The 17,128-nt window shown below is 42.6% G+C and overlaps 3 protein-coding genes across 3 annotated transcripts; all 3 read left to right on the top strand.

Moving 5' to 3' along the window:
* Positions 1-435: 435 nt before the first annotated feature.
* Positions 436-2,469, top strand: LOC137062388 (zona pellucida sperm-binding protein 3-like). Its single transcript, XM_067433268.1, has 8 exons — positions 436-1,001; positions 1,193-1,311; positions 1,388-1,491; positions 1,569-1,746; positions 1,880-1,997; positions 2,081-2,163; positions 2,236-2,327; positions 2,399-2,469. Exons 1-8 carry the CDS (start codon positions 465-467, stop codon positions 2,467-2,469), a joined length of 1,302 nt encoding a protein of 433 aa, XP_067289369.1. The 5' UTR covers positions 436-464.
* Positions 2,470-6,794: 4,325 nt separating this feature from the next.
* On the top strand, positions 6,795-8,833 carry LOC137062387 (zona pellucida sperm-binding protein 3-like). The gene is made up of 8 exons (XM_067433267.1): positions 6,795-7,382; positions 7,557-7,675; positions 7,752-7,855; positions 7,933-8,110; positions 8,244-8,361; positions 8,445-8,527; positions 8,600-8,691; positions 8,763-8,833. Exons 1-8 carry the CDS (start codon positions 6,846-6,848, stop codon positions 8,831-8,833), a joined length of 1,302 nt encoding a protein of 433 aa, XP_067289368.1. The 5' UTR covers positions 6,795-6,845.
* Positions 8,834-13,148: 4,315 nt separating this feature from the next.
* On the top strand, positions 13,149-15,204 carry LOC137062386 (zona pellucida sperm-binding protein 3-like). The gene is made up of 8 exons (XM_067433266.1): positions 13,149-13,736; positions 13,928-14,046; positions 14,123-14,226; positions 14,304-14,481; positions 14,615-14,732; positions 14,816-14,898; positions 14,971-15,062; positions 15,134-15,204. The coding sequence occupies exons 1-8, from the start codon at positions 13,200-13,202 to the stop codon at positions 15,202-15,204; spliced, it is 1,302 nt and encodes a 433-aa protein (XP_067289367.1). The 5' UTR covers positions 13,149-13,199.
* Positions 15,205-17,128: the final 1,924 nt, after the last annotated feature.

The following is a 17,128-nucleotide window of genomic DNA, read 5'->3' as shown; positions in this document are numbered from 1 at the left end:
AAGATTTGCGCACGTCTCTGTCTCCATAGCGCCATCACAAGCCCCTACTGGCAACTCCTAACCACTTGAGAGACCTCTCGAGCTGTCTTAAATAACTGGGAGAGTAAGAGAGATTCTTAGCTTTAAGAAATTTGATAACTTGCTTTTATACTTAAGTTTGAAAGTAGGAGTAAATGTCATGAATTCTCAGCACTTAAGACTAAAATAGCACTTTGAGAAGCTTGATAAATACGGGCCCAGATTTTTTATTTTTTGTGCCAGTGTAAACGCAGCCATACCAAAGTGCAGAGTTTCACTTGGCAGAGCTGTGGATCCCAGAGATGCATAAACTCTACAGGTCCAGAGCAGAATCAAAGGTAATCAATTAAACTAAAAGGGGAGGTGACACCTTCATTCAAAGATGTACAAAATGGCAAAGGCAAGCACTGGTGCGTGTTGTGGCATTTGTGTTAAAGTTTGCTAGGATGGAGGTTCTAAAAGGTGTCTTAGTGGTGGCTGTGATTGTTGCATTTGATCTGCCTGATGCATGGGGAAGTTTGAGCTACAGTCAAAGTCCAAGAAGCATGGGGCCAAAATCCGATCCAGCTTCCAGAGGTCCTGCCCTTTCTCCTCCAGGGCTCTGGAACCCTTTGAAAGTTGCTCAGAGTCCTTTGGGTTCTGCCTCCAGAGGCCTTGCACAGGACCCTTTTGGCCTTCAGGAGAAGCAGCTGTTGCAGGGTCCAGTGAAGCCTTTGGATTGGAAGTATCCTGTCGTTCCCGAGGTGCAGAGTGAGTTGGCGGTGAACTTCCAGTTGAGGCAACCCGTGACTCCCAGCAGCGTAGCGGTTCAATGTGGAGAGAACCGGGTCCTTGTAGAGGTCCAGCAGGACTTGTTTAGCAATGGTCATTTGATCCAGCCAACTGGTCTGTCTTTAGGTGGATGTCCTGTTGTTGGTCAGGACTCTCAGTCTAAGGTGCTCATCTTTGAGTATGAGTTACAGGACTGCAACAGCGTGCAGATGGTAAGAACTCCTAAATCGTAATCAGTTTGTTCTAGTTGAGGATCTCCAAAATCCTCAAAGAGTGTCAGTTCACATGGCTGTTGTCTTTGTAATGCCAGGGCATCTGGTACAAACCTGTCTTAAAGGTTAATGGTTCACCCAATCATCTTTGTGAGGAACCCTTTTGTTTTAACTACTTCAATCTCTTCCAGATGAATGAGGATGAGCTTGTCTACACCTTTTCTCTTACCTACACCCCTGAGGCTCTTGCAAGTACTGCGATTACCCGGACTGAGGGTGCAGTTGTTGGTGTTCAGTGCCACTATCAAAGGTAAGTGACCTCTGTGCCTTTCACTGCCTCCCGTGCAACTGGGAGACCATTTAATGGGTCCCTTAATGAACCACAGGCTTCAAAATGTAAGCAGTAATGCCTTGAGGCCAACATGGGTCCCTTATGCCTCAACGGAGATTGGTGAAGAAGCCTTGGTGTTCTCCCTGAAGCTCATGATGGGTTGGTACAGGTTTTTAATAAAATAAATCTTTATCCTTGTGATTTGTGCCTAAAAGGTCCCCTTTTCTTATCTGTAGATGATTGGTCCAATCAGAGGCCTTCATACCTTTATTTCCTGGGTGGCGTTATTAACATTGAGGCATCTGTGAAGCAGTACAATCATGTGCCTCTGCGTGTGTTTGTGGACAGCTGTGTGGCCACTCAAGTGCCTGATGTGAACTCCCTTCCGAGATATTCCTTCATTGAGAATCATGGGTAAGGTTATGGCCCTTGGCGCTATAGGACAGTTTTAGTTGCTCTTTTTAAACTGTCACTGATGTCAACCAACTAGAAATGATCTGTGACTCTGAATGGATTCATGGGTTTCTCTTTGTGCTGACCTCATCAGGTGCTTTGTGGATGCCAAGGCTACAGCTTCCAGCTCCCGCTTCATGCCTCGGTCCCAGGCTGACAAGGTCCAGATCCAGCTGGAGGCATTCAGGTTCCAGGAGAGCTCCAGTCCTTCTGTATGTACTACGCATATCATGAGTAAATTCAACTTCTCTTCCCATCTGCTTTGGTTTTCTGACTTGTCTGTCATCCCTTGCAGATCTACATAACGTGTGTTGTGAAGGCAACTCTTGCTTCTGCACCCAGTGACGCTGAGCACAAATCCTGTTCTTTCACCAATGGGTACGTTGCACTTTATCTTATTTTAAAGCTGACTTTGCTCATCTTGAAGGTGGTGTCTTTGTCCTGTTGCAGGTGGTTTGCTGCTGATGGAAATGACCAAGTTTGTGGTTGCTGTGACTCAACATGTGGTCCTGATGGTGGAATTGCTGCTGCTCCCTATGGAGGTTAGTATATCTTGCTATTTCTAAGGTTGCTTACGATGTTTTTATTGCTCTAACTTGTTTCTTCTCTCTAGGTGTTCAGTGGGAAGGCAAGGCCACACTTGGTCCTGTGGTGGTTCAAGGGCAAAAGAAAGCTCCTCAATAAAACTGACATCAATTCTTGCTTGTATCTGACTTGTCATTTTCCTTCATGTCTGGTTTAACTGCTTTTGCACATTCTGCCACTGGTGACCCTGACAGTCCTTCTGTACCTTTGCAAGTCCCATAATGCATAAAACCATAGGCTTCCAGAAGTTGGGAATTTTAGACTCTGACCCATTTAAATACTGCTCCATGGTTAACTGGTATCTGTATTTGAAACAATCATTTTACAATATTTTTAGTGTTTAACGGCAGAATTCCGTATGAAAAACACTACCCACGATGCTCAAGAACCTGGCACGCAAATCATTGCAAGAGCTCTACAGGTAATGTTTTGTCCCATAAAGCACTGCAGACATGGTTGCATTGTGCTCCCTAAATTAATTCTCCTCAAAATGCTTGTTTGACTCATGCAGCAACACACAGACTGATTGCTGGCTGACTTAAGCAGTGCACTCTGGTTAGAAATTGTCTGAATGGAGATTGCGCCTATGCCATCAAAGTGCTATAAGCGACTCGGGCTACGTTTACACATGGGTGGCTACTGATTAAAGAAAGAACCAGCTTCCTTAATATAGTCTTGTGTTGAAGTTCATCGTACAAACAGATGCTGTAAGCAGTACATAAAGATTTACATAACAGTCATGCCTCTGAAACATCTGTGTATTTGACAACTATTGCATTTATTTCACTCCATCTGTGATAAAGTATTCAAACATTGTGCAAGCATCACTCTAGGAAGCAGAAAGTGTCTGACTTCATGTTTCTGTTTTTAGCTCCTTGCTGATCAGTTGCATTCAGACAGCTTGTAGTTGAACACGCCTATAGTGTGTGTGTGTGTGTGTATGCATATGACCCTTAGGGTACATGACAATGTTAAACCAAGCGGAAACCTCCCCAGTTTCTCTTGATGCCAGTACGGAAGTGACTTAAACTGCAATTCATTAACTGGCTGCTAGGGACAGGCTCCAGAAGGGAGCAGAATCTCATTGGGCTCCATGTTAAAATATCCAACTTTACAGCAGAAAAAAACATGTTTACAGCCTGGTAAAATTTGTGGTTTTGGTCTATATAGCAATTTTTCACCTTCATTACAACTGTGATGGGGGTGGATTTTTTGTGTAACACATTTATAATTATATAAAGCCTTAAATTTCTGCATAATTAAGGCCGTGGCCACTTTGAGGGACGGTTTGGTTTTCGTTTATCTGCTGTCTGTTAGTCATCACGTCACCTCAGCTCAGCCCAGCCCACGTCCTGCCGCTTTCTGTTGCCCGTTTTCTGTTACCCGGGAGTGTCAAGCTGGTAAGATGTCAACAGTCAGCTCGTCTCTACTTTGCACTTCAAAACTGCTCTTCAGAATCCTATGGGTGATGTCACAGACACTACGTCCATATTTTTTTTTTACAGTCTATTGCTGCGTTCCAGTTAGTTTGTATTATGCCCTTCACTCGCTAACTTCCCTTCGTCTTGATCACTCGGATGTGCATCTTTGCTTACGTTGCATGAGTGTCCACTACTGGTGGAATATTAGCAATGGACTGAACTGGAATGCCCTAAGCCCTTGATCACTTGGAATCCACTATTGAGTTGATTGATTGATTGATTTTTTCCTTCACGAAATTGTTTAAAGCAGCATTATATATGTATATAGGTGTGTTTGGGTTGTTATAAATGTTTTTAAAAATATCATAGAGTTGTCTGTGGTGGGGTAAATTAAACGTAATATGCGGTGATGTCACAATCACATTGCACTGTGGTATATGAAGCTGCCTGAAGTGTACATATGAAGTAGACTTGATCCCTCGGTCAAAATCAAGGGAGCAAGGGTCTCTCCATATAAACTTCCCTTGTCCACCTCACAAAGTGGGTTGCACTTCAAAATGGTGGTGGGGTGGAGTGGAAATGCTTAGGGTAGTTTGCAAGTGCGTGTCTTAAAGTGGGAGTGGAACGCAGCATATTTGTTAAACTGATCCCCGTTCACACGGATCTCTCAAAAAAGTACTAAACAGGCTGTATTATGCATGCCAGGCCAGTAGTCTGCGCTGAAACTTTGTCAAGAAACACCCACCAAACCCGAAATGCGCATATTTACATTTACATTTATACATTTAGCAGACGCTTTTATCCAAAGCGACTTACAACTCAGGAGTTGAGTATTTTTTTTTTTTTTTTTATGTAAGATTAAGTGCTCATGGAAGAGATTAGATTTTACCTGTCTTTTGAATGAAGCCAGTGATTCTGTTGTGCGTATGGAGGACGGAAGATCGTTCCACCAACCAGGAACAATGAAAGAAAAAGTTCTGGAGAGGGATTTCATGCTTCTCTGTGATGGTACCACAAGCCTTCGCTCATTAGCGGAGCGAAGGCTTCTGCTGGGGGTGTAGACTCGTAGGAGTGCAGAGCTTGTGGAAGATCCATAAGCAAGAGTCAGAGCTTTGAATTTGATCCGGGCAGCGAGTGGTAGCCAATGCAGAGAGCTGAATAGAGGTGTGACATGAGCCATTTTGGGCTCATTGAATACAAGACGTGCCGCAGCGTTCTGGATCATTTGCAGCGGTTTGATTGCACAGGATGGAAGTCCAGCCAGAAGCGCATTGCAATAGTCAAGTCTAGAAATTACCAGGGCTTGGACAAGAAGCTGTGTTGCATGCTCTGTAAGGAACAGTCTGATTTCCCTGATGTTGTGCAATGCAAACCTGCATGACCGAGATGTGGTCTTTGAAGGACAGCTGGTCATCAAAGATTACTCCAAGATTTCTGACCGACCCTGAAGGAGTAATCAAAGATGAACCTAGACATATGATATCTGTTTTCAAAAGTTCACGTTTTTGTTGTTTACACAGACGATGGTAAAATTTGTGTTTTCAAGCACACAAAATGGCGTTGTGTAAATTAACACGATGCATATGTTTTTAGTTGAAGAGAGACAAATGGCTGCATTTACACTGATCTTTTGACCATGTACTTTGTTTCTTTTTTTTTTTTGTCCCACCGGTTTACATTCACTTTACTCATGACTGGTAACTGATATCTGTGTTTGCATTAATCTCCATCCAAAATGGTTCTGTTGGTGATCGCTTTGCAATGCAACATGGTTGACCCTCATGATTTGAATGGCGTACTAAAATGATTTTATAATTCACGTCGGTTGACCATTTCAAGCTTGGATAAGTTCAAATCTGTCATTGATGTTTGCAGCTCAATCTGACAGAACAGATAGACTGGATAATAACAGTAGGTCGGGGGGAATCTGGGCCCGTATTTATCAAACATCTTAGAATTACTCACAAGAACACTGCTAAGAATTGACTTAAGAGTAAAACAATTCTTGGCTCAAAGCTGCGCTTAAAAGTTAGTTATCAAGCGTCCCAATCATACTTTAAGTAAAGTGTAGGACTAAATCTTAAATGCTAGTCTTAGTGTGGATTTACGACACTTTGCTGTGCCACAAATACTGAATAGATGTCCTTATTTAAGAATATAAAGATAAATTCACATTGAATGGTGAAATTCCTAAGAGGAGTTTACATTCAATACACATTTGACAATAAAGAGTTTTCAAGAGAATACATTATAATATACACATTTTAAATGAAAGATAAACATGTTTTCATCCATGTAATTCATTGTCTTTAAACTGGCGTGCTGTTAAATTGCCCATATATAGCCTAGATTTTTTTATATATATAATCAGCCACCATGGATTCCAAAAGAAAACCGACATGGCAGGAGAGAGAAACGATCGCTACTGCTTGCTGAATTACTCGAACAGTGTTTTTATTTTTATTTTTATTTTTTTTATAAAACCCAACATTAACCAGTGCTGAAAAAGATGATGTCTGCTCTGTCTAAACGATACTGTTTGATGAACTATTTGTCGTCAAACATTTCGAACACTTTCTTCCTCTATTGAAAGATTTGCGCACGTCTCTGTCTCCATAGCGCCATCACAAGCCCCTACTGGCAACTCCTAACCACTTGAGAGACCTCTCGAGCTGTCTTAAATAACTGGGAGAGTAAGAGAGATTCTTAGCTTTAAGAAATTTGATAACTTGCTTTTATACTTAAGTTTGAAAGTAGGAGTAAATGTCATGAATTCTCAGCACTTAAGACTAAAATAGCACTTTGAGAAGCTTGATAAATACGGGCCCAGATTTTTTATTTTTTGTGCCAGTGTAAACGCAGCCATACCAAAGTGCAGAGTTTCACTTGGCAGAGCTGTGGATCCCAGAGATGCATAAACTCTACAGGTCCAGAGCAGAATCAAAGGTAATCAATTAAACTAAAAGGGGAGGTGACACCTTCATTCAAAGATGTACAAAATGGCAAAGCCAAGCACTGGTGCGTGTTGTGGCATTTGTGTTAAAGTTTGCTAGGATGGAGGTTCTAAAAGGTGTCTTAGTGGTGGCTGTGATTGTTGCATTTGATCTGCCTGATGCATGGGGAAGTTTGAGCTACAGTCAAAGTCCAAGAAGCATGGGGCCAAAATCCGATCCAGCTTCCAGAGGTCCTGCCCTTTCTCCTCCAGGGCTCTGGAACCCTTTGAAAGTTGCTCAGAGTCCTTTGGGTTCTGCCTCCAGAGGCCTTGCACAGGACCCTTTTGGCCTTCAGGAGAAGCAGCTGTTGCAGGGTCCAGTGAAGCCTTTGGATTGGAAGTATCCTGTCGTTCCCGAGGTGCAGAGTGAGTTGGCGGTGAACTTCCAGTTGAGGCAACCCGTGACTCCCAGCAGCGTAGCGGTTCAATGTGGAGAGAACCGGGTCCTTGTAGAGGTCCAGCAGGACTTGTTTAGCAATGGTCATTTGATCCAGCCAACTGGTCTGTCTTTAGGTGGATGTCCTGTTGTTGGTCAGGACTCTCAGTCTAAGGTGCTCATCTTTGAGTATGAGTTACAGGACTGCAACAGCGTGCAGATGGTAAGAACTCCTAAATCGTAATCAGTTTGTTCTAGTTGAGGATCTCCAAAATCCTCATGGCTGTTGTCTTTGTAATGCCAGGGCATCTGGTACAAACCTTTCTTAAAGGTTAATGGTTCACCCAATCATCTTTGTGAGGAACCCTTTTGTTTTAACTACTTCAATCTCTTCCAGATGAATGAGGATGAGCTTGTCTACACCTTTTCTCTTACCTACACCCCTGAGGCTCTTGCAAGTACTGCGATTACCCGGACTGAGGGTGCAGTTGTTGGTGTTCAGTGCCGCTATCAAAGGTAAGTGACCTCTGTGCCTTTCACTGCCTCCCGTGCAACTGGGAGACCATTTAATGGGTCCCTTAATGAACCACAGGCTTCAAAATGTAAGCAGTAATGCCTTGAGGCCAACATGGGTCCCTTATGCCTCAACGGAGATTGGTGAAGAAGCCTTGGTGTTCTCCCTGAAGCTCATGATGGGTTGGTACAGGTTTTTAATAAAATAAATCTTTATCCTTGTGATTTGTGCCTAAAAGGTCCCCTTTTCTTATCTGTAGATGATTGGTCCAATCAGAGGCCTTCATACCTTTATTTCCTGGGTGGCGTTATTAACATTGAGGCATCTGTGAAGCAGTACAATCATGTGCCTCTGCGTGTGTTTGTGGACAGCTGTGTGGCCACTCAAGTGCCTGATGTGAACTCCCTTCCGAGATATTCCTTCATTGAGAATCATGGGTAAGGTTATGGCCCTTGGCGCTATAGGACCGTTTTAGTTGCTCTTTTTAAACTGTCACTGATGTCAACCAACTAGAAATGATCTGTGACTCTGAATGGATTCATGGGTTTCTCTTTGTGCTGACCTCATCAGGTGCTTTGTGGATGCCAAGGCTACAGCTTCCAGCTCCCGCTTCATGCCTCGGTCCCAGGCTGACAAGGTCCAGATCCAGCTGGAGGCATTCAGGTTCCAGGAGAGCTCCAGTCCTTCTGTATGTACTACGCATATCATGAGTAAATTCAACTTCTCTTCCCATCTGCTTTGGTTTTCTGACTTGTCTGTCATCCCTTGCAGATCTACATAACGTGTGTTGTGAAGGCAACTCTTGCTTCTGCACCCAGTGACGCTGAGCACAAATCCTGTTCTTTCACCAATGGGTACGTTGCACTTTATCTTATTTTAAAGCTGACTTTGCTCATCTTGAAGGTGGTGTCTTTGTCCTGTTGCAGGTGGTTTGCTGCTGATGGAAATGACCAAGTTTGTGGTTGCTGTGACTCAACATGTGGTCCTGATGGTGGAATTGCTGCTGCTCCCTATGGAGGTTAGTATATCTTGCTATTTCTAAGGTTGCTTACGATGTTTTTATTGCTCTAACTTGTTTCTTCTCTCTAGGTGTTCAGTGGGAAGGCAAGGCCACACTTGGTCCTGTGGTGGTTCAAGGGCAAAAGAAAGCTCCTCAATAAAACTGACATCAATTCTTGCTTGTATCTGACTTGTCATTTTCCTTCATGTCTGGTTTAACTGCTTTTGCACATTCTGCCACTGGTGACCCTGACAGTCCTTCTGTACCTTTGCAAGTCCCATAATGCATAAAACCATAGGCTTCCAGAAGTTGGGAATTTTAGACTCTGACCCATTTAAATACTGCTCCATGGTTAACTGGTATCTGTATTTGAAACAATCATTTTACAATATTTTTAGTGTTTAACGGCAGAATTCCGTATGAAAAACACTACCCACGATGCTCAAGAACCTGGCACGCAAATCATTGCAAGAGCTCTACAGGTAATGTTTTGTCCCATAAAGCACTGCAGACATGGTTGCATTGTGCTCCCTAAATTAATTCTCCTCAAAATGCTTGTTTGACTCATGCAGCAACACACAGACTGATTGCTGGCTGACTTAAGCAGTGCACTCTGGTTAGAAATTGTCTGAATGGAGATTGCGCCTATGCCATCAAAGTGCTATAAGCGACTCGGGCTACGTTTACACATGGGTGGCTACTGATTAAAGAAAGAACCAGCTTCCTTAATATAGTCTTGTGTTGAAGTTCATCGTACAAACAGATGCTGTAAGCAGTACATAAAGATTTACATAACAGTCATGCCTCTGAAACATCTGTGTATTTGACAACTATTGCATTTATTTCACTCCATCTGTGATAAAGTATTCAAAGATTGTGCAAGCATCACTCTAGGAAGCAGAAAGTGTCTGACTTCATGTTTCTGTTTTTAGCTCCTTGCTGATCAGTTGCATTCAGACAGCTTGTAGTTGAACACGCCTATAGTGTGTGTATGCATATGACCCTTAGGGTACATGACAATGTTAAACCAAGCGGAAACCTCCCCAGTTTCTCTTGATGCCAGTACGGAAGTGACTTAAACTGCAATTCATTAACTGGCTGCTAGGGACAGGCTCCAGAAGGGAGCAGAATCTCATTGGGCTCCATGTTAAAATATCCAACTTTACAGCAGAAAAAAACATGTTTACAGCCTGGTAAAATTTGTGGTTTTGGTCTATATAGCAATTTTTCACCTTCATTACAACTGTGATGGGGGTGGATTTTTTGTGTAACACATTTATAATTATATAAAGCCTTAAATTTCTGCATAATTAAGGCCGTGGCCACTTTGAGGGACGGTTTGGTTTTCGTTTATCTGCTGTCTGTTAGTCATCACGTCACCTCAGCTCAGCCCAGCCCACGTCCTGCCGCTTTCTGTTGCCCGTTTTCTGTTACCCGGGAGTGTCAAGCTGGTAAGATGTCAACAGTCAGCTCGTCTCTACTTTGCACTTCAAAACTGCTCTTCAGAATCCTATGGGTGATGTCACAGACACTACGTCCATATTTTTTTTTTACAGTCTATTGCTGCGTTCCAGTTAGTTTGTATTATGCCCTTCACTCGCTAACTTCCCTTCGTCTTGATCACTCGGATGTGCATCTTTGCTTACGTTGCATGAGTGTCCACTACTGGTGGAATATTAGCAATGGACTGAACTGGAATGCCCTAAGCCCTTGATCACTTGGAATCCACTATTGAGTTGATTGATTGATTGATTTTTTCCTTCACGAAATTGTTTAAAGCAGCATTATATATGTATATAGGTGTGTTTGGGTTGTTATAAATGTTTTTAAAAATATCATAGAGTTGTCTGTGGTGGGGTAAATTAAACGTAATATGCGGTGATGTCACAATCACATTGCACTGTGGTATATGAAGCTGCCTGAAGTGTACATATGAAGTAGACTTGATCCCTCGGTCAAAATCAAGGGAGCAAGGGTCTCTCCATATAAACTTCCCTTGTCCACCTCACAAAGTGGGTTGCACTTCAAAATGGTGGTGGGGTGGAGTGGAAATGCTTAGGGTAGTTTGCAAGTGCGTGTCTTAAAGTGGGAGTGGAACGCAGCATATTTGTTAAACTGATCCCCGTTCACACGGATCTCTCAAAAAAGTACTAAACAGGCTGTATTATGCATGCCAGGCCAGTAGTCTGCGCTGAAACTTTGTCAAGAAACACCCACCAAACCCGAAATGCGCATATTTACATTTACATTTATACATTTAGCAGACGCTTTTATCCAAAGCGACTTACAACTCAGGAGTTGAGTATTTTTTTTTTTTTTTTTATGTAAGATTAAGTGCTCATGGAAGAGATTAGATTTTACCTGTCTTTTGAATGAAGCCAGTGATTCTGTTGTGCGTATGGAGGACGGAAGATCGTTCCACCAACCAGGAACAATGAAAGAAAAAGTTCTGGAGAGGGATTTCATGCTTCTCTGTGATGGTACCACAAGCCTTCGCTCATTAGCGGAGCGAAGGCTTCTGCTGGGGGTGTAGACTCGTAGGAGTGCAGAGCTTGTGGAAGATCCATAAGCAAGAGTCAGAGCTTTGAATTTGATCCGGGCAGCGAGTGGTAGCCAATGCAGAGAGCTGAATAGAGGTGTGACATGAGCCATTTTGGGCTCATTGAATACAAGACGTGCCGCAGCGTTCTGGATCATTTGCAGCGGTTTGATTGCACAGGATGGAAGTCCAGCCAGAAGCGCATTGCAATAGTCAAGTCTAGAAATTACCAGGGCTTGGACAAGAAGCTGTGTTGCATGCTCTGTAAGGAACAGTCTGATTTCCCTGATGTTGTGCAATGCAAACCTGCATGACCGAGATGTGGTCTTTGAAGGACAGCTGGTCATCAAAGATTACTCCAAGATTTCTGACCGACCCTGAAGGAGTAATCAAAGATGAACCTAGACATATGATATCTGTTTTCAAAAGTTCACGTTTTTGTTGTTTACACAGACGATGGTAAAATTTGTGTTTTCAAGCACACAAAATGGCGTTGTGTAAATTAACACGATGCATATGTTTTTAGTTGAAGAGAGACAAATGGCTGCATTTACACTGATCTTTTGACCATGTACTTTGTTTCTTTTTTTTTTTTGTCCCACCGGTTTACATTCACTTTACTCATGACTGGTAACTGATATCTGTGTTTGCATTAATCTCCATCCAAAATGGTTCTGTTGGTGATCGCTTTGCAATGCAACATGGTTGACCCTCATGATTTGAATGGCGTACTAAAATGATTTTATAATTCACGTCGGTTGACCATTTCAAGCTTGGATAAGTTCAAATCTGTCATTGATGTTTGCAGCTCAATCTGACAGAACAGATAGACTGGATAATAACAGTAGGTCGGGGGGAATCTGGGCCCGTATTTATCAAACATCTTAGAATTACTCACAAGAACACTGCTAAGAATTGACTTAAGAGTAAAACAATTCTTGGCTCAAAGCTGCGCTTAAAAGTTAGTTATCAAGCGTCCCAATCATACTTTAAGTAAAGTGTAGGACTAAATCTTAAATGCTAGTCTTAGTGTGGATTTACGACACTTTGCTGTGCCACAAATACTGAATAGATGTCCTTATTTAAGAATATAAAGATAAATTCACATTGAATGGTGAAATTCCTAAGAGGAGTTTACATTCAATACACATTTGACAATAAAGAGTTTTCAAGAGAATACATTATAATATACACATTTTAAATGAAAGATAAACATGTTTTCATCCATGTAATTCATTGTCTTTAAACTGGCGTGCTGTTAAATTGCCCATATATAGCCTAGATTTTTTTATATATATAATCAGCCACCATGGATTCCAAAAGAAAACCGACATGGCAGGAGAGAGAAACGATCGCTACTGCTTGCTGAATTACTCGAACAGTGTTTTTATTTTTATTTTTATTTTTTTTATAAAACCCAACATTAACCAGTGCTGAAAAAGATGATGTCTGCTCTGTCTAAACGATACTGTTTGATGAACTATTTGTCGTCAAACATTTCGAACACTTTCTTCCTCTATTGAAAGATTTGCGCACGTCTCTGTCTCCATAGCGCCATCACAAGCCCCTACTGGCAACTCCTAACCACTTGAGAGACCTCTCGAGCTGTCTTAAATAACTGGGAGAGTAAGAGAGATTCTTAGCTTTAAGAAATTTGATAACTTGCTTTTATACTTAAGTTTGAAAGTAGGAGTAAATGTCATGAATTCTCAGCACTTAAGACTAAAATAGCACTTTGAGAAGCTTGATAAATACGGGCCCAGATTTTTTATTTTTTGTGCCAGTGTAAACGCAGCCATACCAAAGTGCAGAGTTTCACTTGGCAGAGCTGTGGATCCCAGAGATGCATAAACTCTACAGGTCCAGAGCAGAATCAAAGGTAATCAATTAAACTAAAAGGGGAGGTGACACCTTCATTCAAAGATGTACAAAATGGCAAAGCCAAGCACTGGTGCGTGTTGTGGCATTTGTGTTAAAGTTTGCTAGGATGGAGGTTCTAAAAGGTGTCTTAGTGGTGGCTGTGATTGTTGCATTTGATCTGCCTGATGCATGGGGAAGTTTGAGCTACAGTCAAAGTCCAAGAAGCATGGGGCCAAAATCCGATCCAGCTTCCAGAGGTCCTGCCCTTTCTCCTCCAGGGCTCTGGAACCCTTTGAAAGTTGCTCAGAGTCCTTTGGGTTCTGCCTCCAGAGGCCTTGCACAGGACCCTTTTGGCCTTCAGGAGAAGCAGCTGTTGCAGGGTCCAGTGAAGCCTTTGGATTGGAAGTATCCTGTCGTTCCCGAGGTGCAGAGTGAGTTGGCGGTGAACTTCCAGTTGAGGCAACCCGTGACTCCCAGCAGCGTAGCGGTTCAATGTGGAGAGAACCGGGTCCTTGTAGAGGTCCAGCAGGACTTGTTTAGCAATGGTCATTTGATCCAGCCAACTGGTCTGTCTTTAGGTGGATGTCCTGTTGTTGGTCAGGACTCTCAGTCTAAGGTGCTCATCTTTGAGTATGAGTTACAGGACTGCAACAGCGTGCAGATGGTAAGAACTCCTAAATCGTAATCAGTTTGTTCTAGTTGAGGATCTCCAAAATCCTCAAAGAGTGTCAGTTCACATGGCTGTTGTCTTTGTAATGCCAGGGCATCTGGTACAAACCTGTCTTAAAGGTTAATGGTTCACCCAATCATCTTTGTGAGGAACCCTTTTGTTTTAACTACTTCAATCTCTTCCAGATGAATGAGGATGAGCTTGTCTACACCTTTTCTCTTACCTACACCCCTGAGGCTCTTGCAAGTACTGCGATTACCCGGACTGAGGGTGCAGTTGTTGGTGTTCAGTGCCACTATCAAAGGTAAGTGACCTCTGTGCCTTTCACTGCCTCCCGTGCAACTGGGAGACCATTTAATGGGTCCCTTAATGAACCACAGGCTTCAAAATGTAAGCAGTAATGCCTTGAGGCCAACATGGGTCCCTTATGCCTCAACGGAGATTGGTGAAGAAGCCTTGGTGTTCTCCCTGAAGCTCATGATGGGTTGGTACAGGTTTTTAATAAAATAAATCTTTATCCTTGTGATTTGTGCCTAAAAGGTCCCCTTTTCTTATCTGTAGATGATTGGTCCAATCAGAGGCCTTCATACCTTTATTTCCTGGGTGGCGTTATTAACATTGAGGCATCTGTGAAGCAGTACAATCATGTGCCTCTGCGTGTGTTTGTGGACAGCTGTGTGGCCACTCAAGTGCCTGATGTGAACTCCCTTCCGAGATATTCCTTCATTGAGAATCATGGGTAAGGTTATGGCCCTTGGCGCTATAGGACAGTTTTAGTTGCTCTTTTTAAACTGTCACTGATGTCAACCAACTAGAAATGATCTGTGACTCTGAATGGATTCATGGGTTTCTCTTTGTGCTGACCTCATCAGGTGCTTTGTGGATGCCAAGGCTACAGCTTCCAGCTCCCGCTTCATGCCTCGGTCCCAGGCTGACAAGGTCCAGATCCAGCTGGAGGCATTCAGGTTCCAGGAGAGCTCCAGTCCTTCTGTATGTACTACGCATATCATGAGTAAATTCAACTTCTCTTCCCATCTGCTTTGGTTTTCTGACTTGTCTGTCATCCCTTGCAGATCTACATAACGTGTGTTGTGAAGGCAACTCTTGCTTCTGCACCCAGTGACGCTGAGCACAAATCCTGTTCTTTCACCAATGGGTACGTTGCACTTTATCTTATTTTAAAGCTGACTTTGCTCATCTTGAAGGTGGTGTCTTTGTCCTGTTGCAGGTGGTTTGCTGCTGATGGAAATGACCAAGTTTGTGGTTGCTGTGACTCAACATGTGGTCCTGATGGTGGAATTGCTGCTGCTCCCTATGGAGGTTAGTATATCTTGCTATTTCTAAGGTTGCTTACGATGTTTTTATTGCTCTAACTTGTTTCTTCTCTCTAGGTGTTCAGTGGGAAGGCAAGGCCACACTTGGTCCTGTGGTGGTTCAAGGGCAAAAGAAAGCTCCTCAATAAAACTGACATCAATTCTTGCTTGTATCTGACTTGTCATTTTCCTTCATGTCTGGTTTAACTGCTTTTGCACATTCTGCCACTGGTGACCCTGACAGTCCTTCTGTACCTTTGCAAGTCCCATAATGCATAAAACCATAGGCTTCCAGAAGTTGGGAATTTTAGACTCTGACCCATTTAAATACTGCTCCATGGTTAACTGGTATCTGTATTTGAAACAATCATTTTACAATATTTTTAGTGTTTAACGGCAGAATTCCGTATGAAAAACACTACCCACGATGCTCAAGAACCTGGCACGCAAATCATTGCAAGAGCTCTACAGGTAATGTTTTGTCCCATAAAGCACTGCAGACATGGTTGCATTGTGCTCCCTAAATTAATTCTCCTCAAAATGCTTGTTTGACTCATGCAGCAACACACAGACTGATTGCTGGCTGACTTAAGCAGTGCACTCTGGTTAGAAATTGTCTGAATGGAGATTGCGCCTATGCCATCAAAGTGCTATAAGCGACTCGGGCTACGTTTACACATGGGTGGCTACTGATTAAAGAAAGAACCAGCTTCCTTAATAGAGTCTTGTGTTGAAGTTCATCGTACAAACAGATGCTGTAAGCAGTACATAAAGATTTACATAACAGTCATGCCTCTGAAACATCTGTGTATTTGACAACTATTGCATTTATTTCACTCCATCTGTGATAAAGTATTCAAACATTGTGCAAGCATCACTCTAGGAAGCAGAAAGTGTCTGACTTCATGTTTCCGTTTTTAGCTCCTTGCTGATCAGTTGCATTCAGACAGCTTGTAGTTGAACACGCCTATAGTGTGTGTGTGTGTGTATGCATATGACCCTTAGGGTACATGACAATGTTAAACCAAGCGGAAACCTCCCCAGTTTCTCTTGATGCCAGTACGGAAGTGACTTAAACTGCAATTCATTAACTGGCTGCTAGGGACAGGCTCCAGAAGGGAGCAGAATCTCATTGGGCTCCATGTTAAAATATCCAACTTTACAGCAGAAAAAAACATGTTTACAGCCTGGTAAAATTTGTGGTTTTGGTCTATATAGCAATTTTTCCCCTTCATTACAACTGTGATGGGGGTGGATTTTTTGTGTAACACATTTGTTTACATTATATAAAGCCTTAAATTTCTGCATAATTAAGGCCGTGGCCACTTTGAGGGACGGTTTGGTTTTCGTTTGTCTGCTGTCTGTTAGTCATCACGTCACCTCAGCTCAGCCCAGCCCACGTCCTGCCGCTTTCTGTTGCCCGTTTTCTGTTACCCGGGAGTGTCAAGCTGGTAAGATGTCAACAGTCAGCTCGTCTCTACTTTGCACTTCAAAACTGCTCTTCAGAATCCTATGGGTGATGTCACAGACACTACGTCCATATTTTTTTTTTACAGTCTATTGCTGCGTTCCAGTTAGTTTGTATTATGCCCTTCACTCGCTAACTTCCCTTCGTCTTGATCACTCGGATGTGCATCTTTGCTTACGTTGCATGAGTGTCCACTACTGGTGGAATATTAGCAATGGACTGAACTGGAATGCCCTAAGCCCTTGATCACTTGGAATCCACTATTGAGTTGATTGATTGATTGATTTTTTCCTTCACAAAATTGTTTAAAGCAGCATTATATATGTATATAGGTGTGTTTGGGTTGTTATAAATGTTTTTAAAAATATCATAGAGTTGTCTGTGGTGGGGTAAATTAAACGTAATATGCGGTGATGTCACAATCACATTGCACTGTGGTATATGAAGCTGCCTGAAGTGTACATATGAAGTAGACTTGATCCCTCGGTCAAAATCAAGGGAGCAAGGGTCTCTCCATATAAACTTCCCTTGTCCACCTCACAAAGTGGGTTGCACTTCAAAATGGTGGTGGGGTGGAGTGGAAATGCTTAGGGTAGTTTGCAAGT

This window comes from Pseudorasbora parva, chromosome 23 (genome assembly GCF_024679245.1).
Source record: "Pseudorasbora parva isolate DD20220531a chromosome 23, ASM2467924v1, whole genome shotgun sequence".
Taxonomy (NCBI): Eukaryota; Metazoa; Chordata; class Actinopteri; order Cypriniformes; family Gobionidae; genus Pseudorasbora; species Pseudorasbora parva.
Note: the sequence above shows the minus strand (reverse complement) of the source record. Positions and strands in the feature narration are given on the sequence as shown.